Source organism: Hemibagrus wyckioides, linkage group LG04 (genome assembly GCF_019097595.1).
Source record: "Hemibagrus wyckioides isolate EC202008001 linkage group LG04, SWU_Hwy_1.0, whole genome shotgun sequence".
Lineage (NCBI taxonomy): Eukaryota > Metazoa > Chordata > Actinopteri > Siluriformes > Bagridae > Hemibagrus > Hemibagrus wyckioides.
This window is the reverse complement of record NC_080713.1, coordinates 15,949,029-15,962,159: the sequence shown is the minus strand read 5'-3', so window position 1 is coordinate 15,962,159 and position 13,131 is coordinate 15,949,029. Positions and strand designations below refer to the sequence as shown.

Sequence of the window (13,131 nt, the reverse complement as noted above, 5' to 3'; positions counted from 1 at the left end):
TTCTCTGATGGATGGAGAATGGATGAGCCATTTTTCATCCAACTTTCGGCCTTTACTGCAGGTGGGATTAGCACATGACTGATGCTCAGGCCCAGAAAGTATTAATATATCATTAGTATTGATCATCTTCATTAGGAGTGCTGTCTCGCCCAGCCTAATCTAAGCTCTATTGACTTGCGGTACAGGCAAACACTCCTGCTTGGCTCCATATGATCGATATTGTTTTCTCTTGATATGGACACACAGACACACACACATACACACACACACACACAGATGCTTACCCCAAAGTTTGAGGCAAACTTGTAATTCTCTATATTTCTCTACCTGCAGAAGGTAAAATTCACCTTATCTAGTAATTTCAACTCATCAGCCTTTAGGTAGTTTGGTATAGGTCAAATACCACTTCTTTCCATATTTACAGAATGATGTCAAAACATGCTGCTCCTCACACTGGGCAGTGTACATTATCCTTTCTCTACCTTTTAAATTAGTTTATAGCAGTCTTAGCTTTTGATCTGTTAAAATACAAAAGCATGATTAAATCTATGACAACAATGACCAAACTAATCACGGCCCTGAGAAGGTAACCATAAACATTATAATCATCACTTACGTTAGACGCTACTGTTCTTTGGCTGCCATGTTGCTAAACTTCTCGCTCTAGTCTGCTGTAGTAGCTGCACTGCAATTTCAGTCAAAAATGATGATTGAATGTTCACTTTAGTAGAACAGTACCAGAAGCCACTCAATCCTGTAAGTGTGGTTAGAGTGTCTATGAGCTGTACATGCTCTGAAAGAGAAAACAAAAGACACACTTTCATGGAGGCATCCATTTTTTCCCCCATTTTGCATCAAACTTTCTGAGGTGGGAAATGACGTTATTACAGTTTGCAAAGGCACCATGAACACAGCATTCACTATCGTCTTTTGTAGTTTGCATGGCTAATATATACTGCATTTTCAGATTGCTGGTAAGTGTTGTGGTTTGTTGTGCTGATAGTAGCCCACTCCTAGAGTCACGTTACATTTGGTGTGTGAGGCCTAATTTAGAGCATTGTCAATATTTCAAAGGTTCGAATGACATGCTGTTGTACAATTTAAATGTATAACGTTTAACTTGTATTTACAGGGCACACAGACTATAATTTGTATGCTTGCATTTAGAAACTCGAAGCTCTTTGAATTAAAAAGCTCTTCTCGTTTTGCTCTCACTAACCGCGATGTGAGGGAGTAATGGCAGTGGAAAAAGGCAGTGAAAAAAAAGGAATAATGGGCTTCAGCTACTGCTGATTCATCCTCATATGCCAGAATGATCATATAAAAAACCTACAGCAGGCTTCCTGCTTTATTGTAAGGCTGACGTTTATGCATGGATGTTGAGAAATAAAAGTTTAGATCAGCTCCAGGCTTAGAAGCTGCTATAACGGTTAGTCAGGCGGACGATGAGCTCACACGATGTCTGCCTCAATGTCTGCCTCTCCTCCTTGCTGTCTGCCTGTCCGTCTGCCACGTCCATGTCTAGAAGTCTATGTTGGGAGAGATTTAGGCATATGCACATAAACATATGTATCTGTGATACGGGGCAGCAGTCATCTTTTTATTTTTAAATGATTTGACTAATGACTGCCTGCCACTCAAACAAAAAAAGTAGCTCCATTTTTAGTCTGCCCTGGAGCTGAGTTCTGCTGCCCTCTGCTGTAGCTCTTATGTGTTGCGTGTCAATTTAGTGAACCTCTTCTTTTCGAGGTCATTCAGAACATTCTGGTTTGTATTGTTTGATTTGATCACATGTAGGTTTGTTTAGATTTTAAATGACCACATTATAATACCTAATCATATGCTTTATTAGTGCTGTGTTTATTACACACCCTGATGTACTTAATTCACTGGACAGCATGAGATTATTATACAGTATTGTGCTTGCAGCAGCATTCACTTTCACCACATGTAATCACATGTTGTATAAAAGTCAATTTAAAGCCAGTAAATAACTTTTAAATTTAGAACCAATTTCATGGTTCTTAAATGAAGGCAGTATTCAAATGAAGAGCAGATGAGCTAACAACTAGCTAATGTAATACATTTTGACTCATATCTGCTCAGTTTTTTGTGGTCCAGTGGTTTCTGTTCAAGATATTACAATGACTGGCTTATTCTTCTATTTTCACTCCTGAATAATAGCATACTGAACCCAAGTCTCAGAATATATAGGTTCAATTCTCAAATGACCAACCACATAAATAATGTTAACTGTGGTCTCCTTGTGTTTGTGTGTGTGTGTGTGTGTGTGTGGCACAGCCCAGGCGACAGCAGGACCCCAGCCCTGGCTCCAACATGGGCAACACTGATGATCACAAGATGCGCTAATGGCAATCAACAATCCAGTGGGCAGGGAAAGGGTGACACCATCTCCATCACCACAACAATCTCACAACTCCATCGCCCCAAATAATTACACAAGAGACCAAAGTCCACATGTGGGGGGTGGGGGAGGGTTTCATAGCACTCCCTTGTTAAAATGTTCTGACAGGGTATATGCTGGTTTGGGCTGGTATTAATCTGGTTATGGGGGATACGTTGTATTTAATTCTTTGCCTCTCCCACCCCCTGTTCCTTCTTGGGGTTTTGCACTATAATATACTTTTCAAATAAGTTCCCATGATGCCTTTTAGTAAGTGTTCCTACCTACATTTTCTTTCATCCCCCTATGCAAGCTATCTTATTTTAATTTTTGGCACTATTGTAATGAAACGGCATTCTTATTCATTTTTATTCATATTTGTTCGTGTGAAAGTCAAAATGTTTACTTTTTTGTATTTTTTATTTTCTATATATATAACTTGTGTGTCCTCGCGCTTTTGTAGGAGAAACCAGTAAATGTTGCTAGTTTAGTTTGTGCTATAAGGTAGGGAAAAAACAGAAAATTGTAAAAGAAGCTGCTGTTCTTGTTGACAAGGAAGGCTTATCATTTTGTCATCATCTCCCACACTCTCAGCGTCTTCCATGCTTTTCTTGTTTGTGTACATCAAAACACACTTTGAAAGCACCAAGCAGTAGGAAGCGCATATTAAGGTCAACTATCTCCTATTGGCTTCCACCTTCTATTATTCCATTTTGTCATGTTTTTCATGTTTGCACCAGTTCAGGATCTTTTTATTTCTATGCCTTGTTAGAAAATGTAGGCTAGCTTTCCCTCCTACTGGTGCTGCTCCTTTGAACTCACTCCAGCAAATATGATCAAAATATGCAACATTACCTTGTTCACACCATGACAAAATATTTCGAGAAAGCTAAATATCATATATCAGCTTTGTGTTTTGCTCTGTTATCCTCAGGATTTCTGTCCTTTGGGTTTCTGGAGCGTTTGTTACAGAAAGAATACAGAATGAGTGATTTACTCAAAGAAGATGAAGATTGGTGTCATTAGTAAGAAAAGAAATTCACTCAAAGCTGACAAAAAAAAGTCATGAAAGTCATGTTTGAAAATACTTCAAATGATATTATTATTATTATTATTATTATTATTATTATTATTTTAGTTTTGAGTATTTAGTGTTGTAGTGAATTATTTGTAAGTGTGCTCATGCTATACACCAAAATGTTCATGTTGAGGCATTTATAAATTAGTGGTCTTAGATAATGTTCCCAAAATCATTAAAGCCTTAAAGAACACACTAAGCAAAACTTAGTGGCTGTAATGAATACTGCTTTATAAAGGACTGAGAGATGCAGGCTCAATGCGCTACCGCAAAAATGCTTGTCTGCTGCAGTGTTCAAGGCAGCATGTGCAAATTCTGTTCCATGTTTTGTTTCTTCTGCTCTGTCTAGTCAGCCATGCCACTCCTGATGTAATTTATTGCTAAATTATTAATATTACTTAGACTCCATTTAAAATCTGAGCTGTTAGTATGATTTGGGTCAAAAGTAATCTTTGTAATCTTAGTAAACTTTGGAGTAGTGTTATCACAACACAGCTTTTGGGGAAATAAATTGTGTTATTTGTAGGTTTAAAAGGAAACTCAGACGCATTCAGGTACGGCACAGTAACACAAAAATGTAGGTCAATAGAGGTGAATCCTCTATACAGATTATCATGAATTTATTTGCCTTTAATAATTAAATTGAAGCTCTGCATTACCTCGTTGAAATGAAGCTGGCAGTAGCTCACACTAGGTCAGAAATGCAGTACCCAAGTTGTCTTTCAGATTGGTTTTAAGATGTAGCCTGTTAGTCAAGCATAGCCTACCTCCAGCTACAACCAAAAAGTTTCATAGCAAGATATATGTGTGCAAAAATGTTCCATGTTAAGGATGTTTTCTCTTCACCAAATGATCAGACAAGTGGTCACTTTGAAGGTCTCATATTTTTTCATACAATTCAGCAAAATCAGTGGTCAGTCTCGCTGGTGTTACTGCCATATCTCGATTCTTCCTTGTACTATCCAGCAGGAAATAGGAAACCCTCTCACACTCCCTCTTTCCCCCCTGCCAGGTGTGTCTTGTGCTGTGTGTCAAAATCTACCATTGCTGCACCTCATAACATTCTGAGATTCTGCATCAACCTTTTACTTAATGCTGGCATTAAGACAAGATACACACCAGGGAATGGATTTTCACACATTTCATTTTTTTTTTTTTAATAAATGGTTTATTTTCTTAATTGTCGTTTAAGTTATTGATGGAGGATTGCCTTTTCATTTTCAGGTCATGCTATGAAGAATGATGAAATTCTGTTTTTATTGCTTACTTTTATCCTTAATTCCAGCAGGGCTTAAGGATGCTTTTTCTATGTTATAAGGTTTAAGCTTTCCCCCCATTTTTAAACAGGGAGGACTGTTAACTGAAGTGTTATGTTTGACTTGTTTCTAAATAAAATTTTTACAAATGTTATGAGCATGTCTCCATGAGGACCTTATTGTTTGTGAAACTATATGTTTGTGAAACATTATGTGCTTATATTTCAAAGAATTTTTTAGTCTTTAAACACCCATGACCCACTGAATGAGCAGCGGTTAAAATGTTAGCTTCCTTATGAGAAGGAGTTTGAATCCCAGCACCTCTGAGCCGCCACTGCCGGCCGCTTGAGCAAGACCTTTAATCCTTTAACTGCTCAGTTGCATTAAGATGAGATGAATATAAATCGCTCTGGATAAAGGTGTCTGCCAAATATGATGTAAATGAATGATATTTTTTAATCAATACAATTGCATACACTTTTATATCTATTAGTTTCACTAGTCTGGATAATACTAAAGTTAATAAACTGGGAGTTTAAGGGGTAACTGTAGTGACACATAAGTACAGCACTACAGAATAAAGAAGAAATTAATACTTGAATACAATTCTTGAAGCACATGTTAACATGTAAAACCTTTACTTCAGGGTGGTTTGTTTTAAAACTACTGGAGATTCATGTGTACTGGATTTCTCGCCTCTTACTACAAATAGCAAAAAAGTTTTCACCTCATGATCATGAACCCATGTGTGAACCCTAAATAAATCATATATATATATATATATATATATATATATATATATATACATATATATATATATATATATATATATATATATGTATATATATATATATATATATATATATACATATATACATATATATATATATATACATATATATATATATATATATATATATATACATATATATATATATATATATATATATTGCCAAAAGTATTCGCTCACCCATCCAAATAATCAGAATCAGGTGTTCCAATCACTTCCATGGCCACAGGTGTATAAAATCAAGCACCTAGGCATGCAGACTGTTTTTCCAAACATTTGTGAAAGAATGGGTCGCTCTCAGGAGCTCAGTGAATTCCAGCGTGGAACTGTGATAGGATGCCACCTGTGCAACAAATCCAGTCGTGAAATTTCCTCGCTCCTAAATATTCCACAGTCAACTGTCAGCTGTATTATAAGAACGTGGAAGGGTTTGGGAACGACAGCAACTCAGCCACGAAGTGGTAGGCCACGTAAACTGACGGAGCGGGGTCAGCGGATGCTGAGGCGCATAGTGCGAAGAGGTCGCCAACTTTCTGCAGAGTCAATCGCTACAGACCTCCGCCTTCAGATTAGCTCAAGAACAGTGCGCAGAGAGCTTCATGGAATGGGTTTCCATGGCCGAGCAGCTGCATCCAAGCCATACATCACCAAGTGCAATGCAAAGCGTCGGATGCAGTGGTGTAAAGCATGCCGCCACTGGACTCTAGAGCAGTGGAGACGCGTTCTCTGGAGTGACGAATCGCGCTTCTCCATCTGGCAATCTGATGGACGAGTCTGGGTTTGGCGGTTGCCAGGAGAACGGTACTTGTCTGACTGCATTGTGCCAAGTGTAAAGTTTGGTGGAGGGGGGATTATGGTGTGGGGTTGTTTTTCAGGAGCTGGGCTTGGCCCCTTAGTTCCAGTGAAAGGAACTCTGAATGCTTCAGCATACCAAGACATTTTGGACAATTCCATGCTCCCAACTTTGTGGGAACAGTTTGGAGCTGGCCCCTTCCTCTTCCAACATGACTGTGCACCAGTGACCAAAGCAAGGTCCATAAAGACATGCATGACAGAGTCTGGTGTGGATGAACTTGACTGGCCTGCACAGTCCTGACCTCAACCCGATAGAACACCTTTGGGATGAATTAGAGCGGAGACTGAGAGCCAGGCCTTCTCGTCCAACATCAGTGTGTGACCTCACAAATGCGCTTCTGGAAGAATGGTCAAAAATTCCCATAAACACACTCCTAAACCTTGTGGACAGCCTTCGCAGAAGAGTTGAAGCTGTTATAGCTGCAAAGGGTGGACCGACGTCATATTGAACCCTATGGATTAGGAATGGGATGTCACTTAAGTTCATATGCGAGTCAAGGCAGGTGAGCGAATACTTCTGGCAATATAGTGTATATATATATATATATATATGTTGATTTTGCTCATGATATGTCTGCACCTTCAGAAGAGTGTATTGCAGATCTTGGATAATTTGGTTATTCTAATCATTCTAATATTTTAAATTCATAAATTCTTTGCATTTAGAAACATACTGTGATTTGTGCTCTCCTGCTGCTGGTCATCTAAGCTTCTGACCCACCTCAGTGGAGAGTGCTTATGCTTTGCATTTCCATCATTAGAATATTCTGTGATATTGAACGTGTGATACAGTGAGTGCACTGCAGGCTGGTATTTAAGCTGCACTGGAAAAACTCTCATCAACCCAGCTGATTGAACACCTAACATTCTGTAGTACATGCTCCCAAACGCAAACACTGAGTGGGCTTTTTCACAATATACCAGTTTCAGTAGAGCTCTTCAGCATGTTTAAGAGCACACTGAAGCTGCAAGTTAATAAGAAGCATACAGGCTGCAACGGCAGATGCAGAAGCATAAGTGCCTCCAGTAGAGAGACTGCTGACCTCAGAAGTGCTTCAGACTGATGATGCTCTGATTGTAAGTCTATGCTGATTACAACCTGAATATCAAAGACCTGACACACTGCTTACAAATTGTATGATACTCTGGTGAGTGTGAAGGTTATCTCTGAAGCTGTGTTCATACATACAGCGATTTCATTGCTGCAAGTTTCCAGTCGCTGTACTACGTAATGAACAATAGGTGTTTCTACTACTGGTTGCAATAATAATAATAACGTTCATTAATAATGTGGGTGGTGCTAGCATTCCTAATCAGTTTTCTATTCTGCAAAAATAAAACATTCTGGAGGGAGAAGGTTTGTATAGAAAATCATATATATACGCATCATACCATACGAGATAAAGGAGAAGCAGTGTGTGCTCTTTGCTACAGATCAGGTGCGCTGGTCATTGCTGAACACGCCCATATCTAGTTGCCATCAGTCACTGTCACTCATGATGCCAGAAGCCAGCAGCTCTCACTGAAAATAAACTGTCACTGTATGTGCTGCTTCAGGCTCTTGATATGCCTACAACAGTGTCACAATAGCTACAGACCTCCTACATCCAGCACTCATAGCTGTACAATGCAAAAAAATATATATCACTGGGTTTGTTGGCACAAATAAGGATGTAGTAGATAACAGGACCATGGGCCAGAATGCTACATGTACCAGATTTGTCTTCTCCATTTTCTTCTCTTTTTGCTCACACCCACGTCAGCTCTCACCTATCACAAGACAGCTAGAAACCAGGAAGGGTGAAGATGAACACATAACACTTTTGAAACTGCTGCAGGGGAAGATGGATGCGAACAAAGCAAATCTGAAAGATATTGTGCTGGAGCTTTCAGATAAATGGAGTGTCTTACCAGTTAAGGGTGCCTCCCTGTGGATTAGTTCTAACACCCAGGATATTCACAAAGTGAGTGCAAATTACACCTGTGTGTGTGTGTGTGTGTGTGTGTGTGTGTGTCAGAAAAAAAGTGGTGAGCTAAAAAGCAGAGACTTCAAATGCTTTTCTTTCATGCTTTGTTTCTGACTGTCTTATGGTCAAAGGGGCATGAGCAACAGCTTGTTATCCCACTCTGGCTCTGCTGTGTGTCTGAGCAGTAAGCTGCTGACATTGTGATACCCCTGATCTCTTGTGGAAGCTCTGGGCCTAAACATCAAAAGAAAAAGCTTTTTATTTTTTCCTACACAATCTGTTCAGTACATTGGCATGAAGCTCAATCTGTGTGCCATGAGAGCCTTCCTAATAGATACAGAGCCATTTCTGTGTCCACTGACAAATTGGATTGGCAAATTAACAAGGAGGTGGTTCAGCTCAATTGGAAAACGCATGCCAGAGTGGAAGTTGATCTTTTTGTGAACCAACAGACAATGAGTTGTACACAGCAGTTCACAGACAGGACAGTGATGTGATGCGTATGTAGTACATGTGTGCTTTGGGTCAGGATCCTTTGGTGAATTATTTTCCACCCCTAGTGTTATTATGGATGATGCTATAGCACAGGGGTGGCTTACATGCAAAGGGCTGGTGTGAGTGCAGGTTTTCAAACCAAACCAAGCAGAAGCCACACCAGATTCCACCTGTTTAATCAGTTGATCTTGGCTTTCAGTAGACTCCTCATCAAACAAAAAAAGCTAGCAGTCATTAGTAGTGTAAATACCATATTTTTATATATAGTTATAATGAGAATCATTATTGGAACTGCATCCTTTAGGCAGTTGAGCATGAAAATCACTCTTGTGCAAAGGATAAAAATCACAACACTTTAAAACTGATCTCTGTTGAGGATGAAAAATATGTAAGGACCTTATATTGTACTCATGTTAGGTAAAAAAGAAATTGCTCAGAATCTTGTAATGCTCTAGCATTAAGGATTCCTTTCTCTGAGCTGCAAACATATTCCAACATGACAATGCCCCTGTGCACAAAGTGAGATTGAAGACATGAAGACATGGTTTTCCAAGGGTGGACTGGAAAAACTCAATTGGTCTGTGATCCTGACCTCAACCCCACTTAACACCTTGGTATTAAAGTGGAATGCAGACCCAGGCCTCCTCACCCCTCAGCAGTGCCTCTCCTAACTAATGCTCTTGTGGACAATGAAAAAAAGCTAACATATATTAAAAAAAAAAAAAAAAAGCTATTTAAGAAACACAATAATAATCTTGTTTCATTTATTTGTAGATTTTATTTGTGATTTACGAAAACACTCGGACACACCTCAAGGATCATAAATTTACTTTTTACAATTCTTTATTTATCCTCACAACACCACACTGCTTCAAACACATACAAATCATTCATGCTTTTGTAGAAATTCAAATCAATCAGGAGAGAGAGAGAGAATGAATGCATAAATAAATAAATAAATAAATAAATAAATAAATAAATAAATAAATAAATAAATAAATAACTTGTTCACGTTCAAAGCTTTGCCTTTTTTTAGACTTTTATTTTGAAAGCGATTTCTCGCGGGCTACTTCCTCCTACCGTTTGACTTCACGCGCTATTATTTTGTAGCTGTCTGGTAGCATCCATAACTGCTGTGTACATGTTATTAGTGCACTATATAGTGTATGAAAGAACTGCTTTTAGACTATTGTCAGTGCGCTATGAGTTTAGTATTAAACCATGTAGTGTTCAGCAGCGTGTTTACTATTAGTGGACAGAGAGCTGAGTCTAAGTGATTTAATAAGAGCTGTTTTGGTCAGCGGCTAGTTGAAGGCTTAATCCTCTACACTGTTAACATAAACATCACCATCGGGAGTCTATGTGTATGTGACTCAGTGCTGAGAGATTCGACTCCGAGAACAAGCGATTCAGTGTGTTTTCCAGCGGAGAAGCTGCTTTTACACACAGTACTGAATGAAGCACGTTGAGTGTGTAAGTGTACTGTTTGTTTTATTTGTTTATAAACTGTGTATAAACTAGACTAGTAAACTAGTACAATCTGAGGTCTTGTAGCTGAAACAGCTAAAGCATTGAGTATTAAGAAAAATATGCAAACCCATTTTTTAAAACATTTTTTTACATTATTTTAAAATATTTGTGAAATTATACATGTACCTCATATATGTAATTTGTAATTATCTCTAGACATATAATAATAATAATAATAATAATAATAATAATAACAATAATAACAACAATAAAAATAAAAAGTTTCAAGACACCATATGATGTTTTGATTTACAGTATTGCTAGGGTTTTCTTAGTTTCCACCCAGGGGAAGGCCTCAGATTTATCACTGAAATTTAATTTATATGCACACTATATTGCCAAAAGTTTTGGGACACCCCTCCAAATCATTGAATTCAGGGGTTGGCCTTTGCCCCTTAGTTCCAGTGAAAGGAACTCTTAATGCTTCAGTATACCAAGACATTTTGGACAATTTCTTGCTCCCACCTTTGTGGGAACAGTTTGGGGATGACCGCTTCCTGTTCCAACATGACTGTACACCAGTGCACAAAGCAACGTCCAGGTTCAGTTCACACTGGCCTGCTGAACTGAATGTTAAGGGTCATAAACATGCCATTGTTCACCCTTATTCTCTCTTATTTTTCACAAGGTTTACCAACAACACTAGTGACTTTTAAAATTGAAGTTTGAGGGTGTCCCGAAGAGAAAGTAGTGTTTCTTTTTTGGGAAGTTATAAACCATATCCAATCGCAGGCAAAGTGTGTAAAAGCTGCTGTAGTGAGATGGTGGTGTGAGAAGTAAGAATCACTTCTGATTTCTCTGGGTTTAAGGCATTAGCATGAAACTGCAGTGGGGCAGAATAACTCATCTATAAAAGAGTACAACCCTAGATGTTTGTGTTTTTAAAGAATACCATGAGATAAGATTTTTTTGGCAAATGGAACGATATCTCCCTGAATTGATGGAAACATCCAGGATTACACAGACAGCAGTTTTATAGTCACAGCAGTCAGTACCTTCAGCAATGACAGTGTGCATTGTTGTGATAGATCCAGTGCATGAGCAGGTATTGCACTAAGCAATAACAATCCTGCTCTTTGGGGAGCACAGTTTTTACTTGTCATGTCCATGCTAAAGAAACTCTGCAGTAACTTTTTGAGTGAAGGTTTGATTATTCATACCAGCTGTTTAACACTGAAAAATAGCATTTAACACTTACAGTGACTCTTCAAGTGCTTTCGTCTGTTCATCTTTGGTATATCCTCTAAACTCTCAAATTTTGAGATTACTCCTAGCTGAAACTGGCCTACCAAGAAATATTTGAACAGCCCAACACTTTGAATAAACATGCCAGACTTTCTAGTCTAGACGTCTAGCCCAAACTAGATGTCTGGCCCAAACATGTCTTCCAGCCTGAGAAGTTGTGGAGAAGTTTTTCCAAGCTCAGAGTCTAATGCTGATAATGCCTGTGAGGGTTGTGCTTTCAAAAAAGGTCAAACCGAACCAAGATTCAAGATGCAGCAGAGATCATGCAGTAAAACATGAAAAGCAAATAGAAATATACAGGTGTGATTAAAAATGGTTTATTTACTTGCAAGGATTACCTTAATTGCTTTAGTTGGTCCAGTAGGAGTGGAGGAAAAACTATTAGAATCTTTTTAAAATGCATTGCTGGGTATTTATGTGAAGTGGTATTCTAAAAAAAACAAGATAAAACATAATGCATTTTTGCAGAGTGCCTTTGTCTCTCCAGCTCATAAGCTAAGACCTCCCATTAGTCATGGATCTTCGTAAGCAAACCAGACGATAAATATTAATGGTGTAACTGACAGGCATACATTAGTAAATGACATGCAAAACAAAGGAAGAAGAATGGTGTATGCCAATGCGTGCTGATGTCTTCTTTGAAAACAATGTCACTGTGCCAAGCCTAAGCAGAAATATGCTGATTCATTTCTTAATGTAATTAAACACCAAGCTGAATCTGTTATGCAGTAACACTGACCTGCATGCTGTCCTGAGGGAATGTGCTGTGAGTATAAAGAGTGGGGAAAGCATTTAAAGGCTCAGAAATGCTCTATTATAATAATGGAGAATTTTGTCCTTGAGTAACAAATAAAGGCTCATGCTCTTTATTGACTGGGTGCCAAGTGCCACTTGTTTTTGAGCTGGAAAAAAAACAGCAGGCTAATTATGGTTTAATTGTTAGTGATAAACCTACAGTAATACTTGCAGAGCTGATCATCTTAGAACCATTTGTGATGCACTCACTTGTGAAAAATGTGATTTATTGCTTTGGTGAGAATTATTTGTACAGTACAAGCAGGAACGTGATTGGATTCCTTCCTAATTAGGCAGATAAATGTCTATCACACCAAGCATGCCTAGCAATGCAATGGCACACACCATTGTTTTTTCCATCTTGCTGCTGGAAACACTTAAATACATAATAATTTTGGTAGCAGAATGTGTATGATTAATGCAAACGTTGGTGTGTTTGTTATAAATTATGTCTAATATGCATTCTCTTAAAACATGCAAGGTTTATAGTAAGCATTTCTCATGAAGAAATTCTTCATTTCCATTATTTTTGTTTTTATTAGGATTACATGGCATCAGGTTTCTTTGGCTTTAGATGACAGCAAATGAGCAGATGTACAAATGCTCGCTGATTCCAGAAGGTAATGTAAATAATCTTCATGACCCAGCCATCAAACATAGTTTGGAACAGTTTTTGATTTATTTATATTAATTATAGAGTTTATATTCATTATATT

General features: G+C 38.2%; 2 protein-coding genes across 4 annotated transcripts in view; both read left to right on the top strand.

Annotated features, from left to right (window-relative positions):
• Positions 1-4,638, top strand: part of cbfb (core-binding factor subunit beta) — a 40,178-nt gene extending 35,540 nt beyond the window's left edge. For both annotated transcript variants that reach the window (XM_058387981.1, XM_058387980.1), the window contains one exon: positions 2,302-4,638. Coding sequence is in view for 1 of the 2 variants with exons in the window: in XM_058387980.1 (XP_058243963.1) it covers positions 2,302-2,370 (69 nt within the window). In the remaining variant the exon portion in view is untranslated. The remainder of the gene's footprint in view (positions 1-2,301) is intronic.
• Positions 4,639-9,945: 5,307 nt separating this feature from the next.
• The window catches only part of fan1 (FANCD2 and FANCI associated nuclease 1), a 42,570-nt gene continuing 39,384 nt past the window's right edge, over positions 9,946-13,131 (top strand). For both annotated transcript variants that reach the window (XM_058388575.1, XM_058388576.1), the window contains exons 1-2: positions 9,946-10,318; positions 12,958-13,035. The gene's annotated coding sequence lies outside the window, so the exon portion shown is untranslated. The remainder of the gene's footprint in view (positions 10,319-12,957; positions 13,036-13,131) is intronic.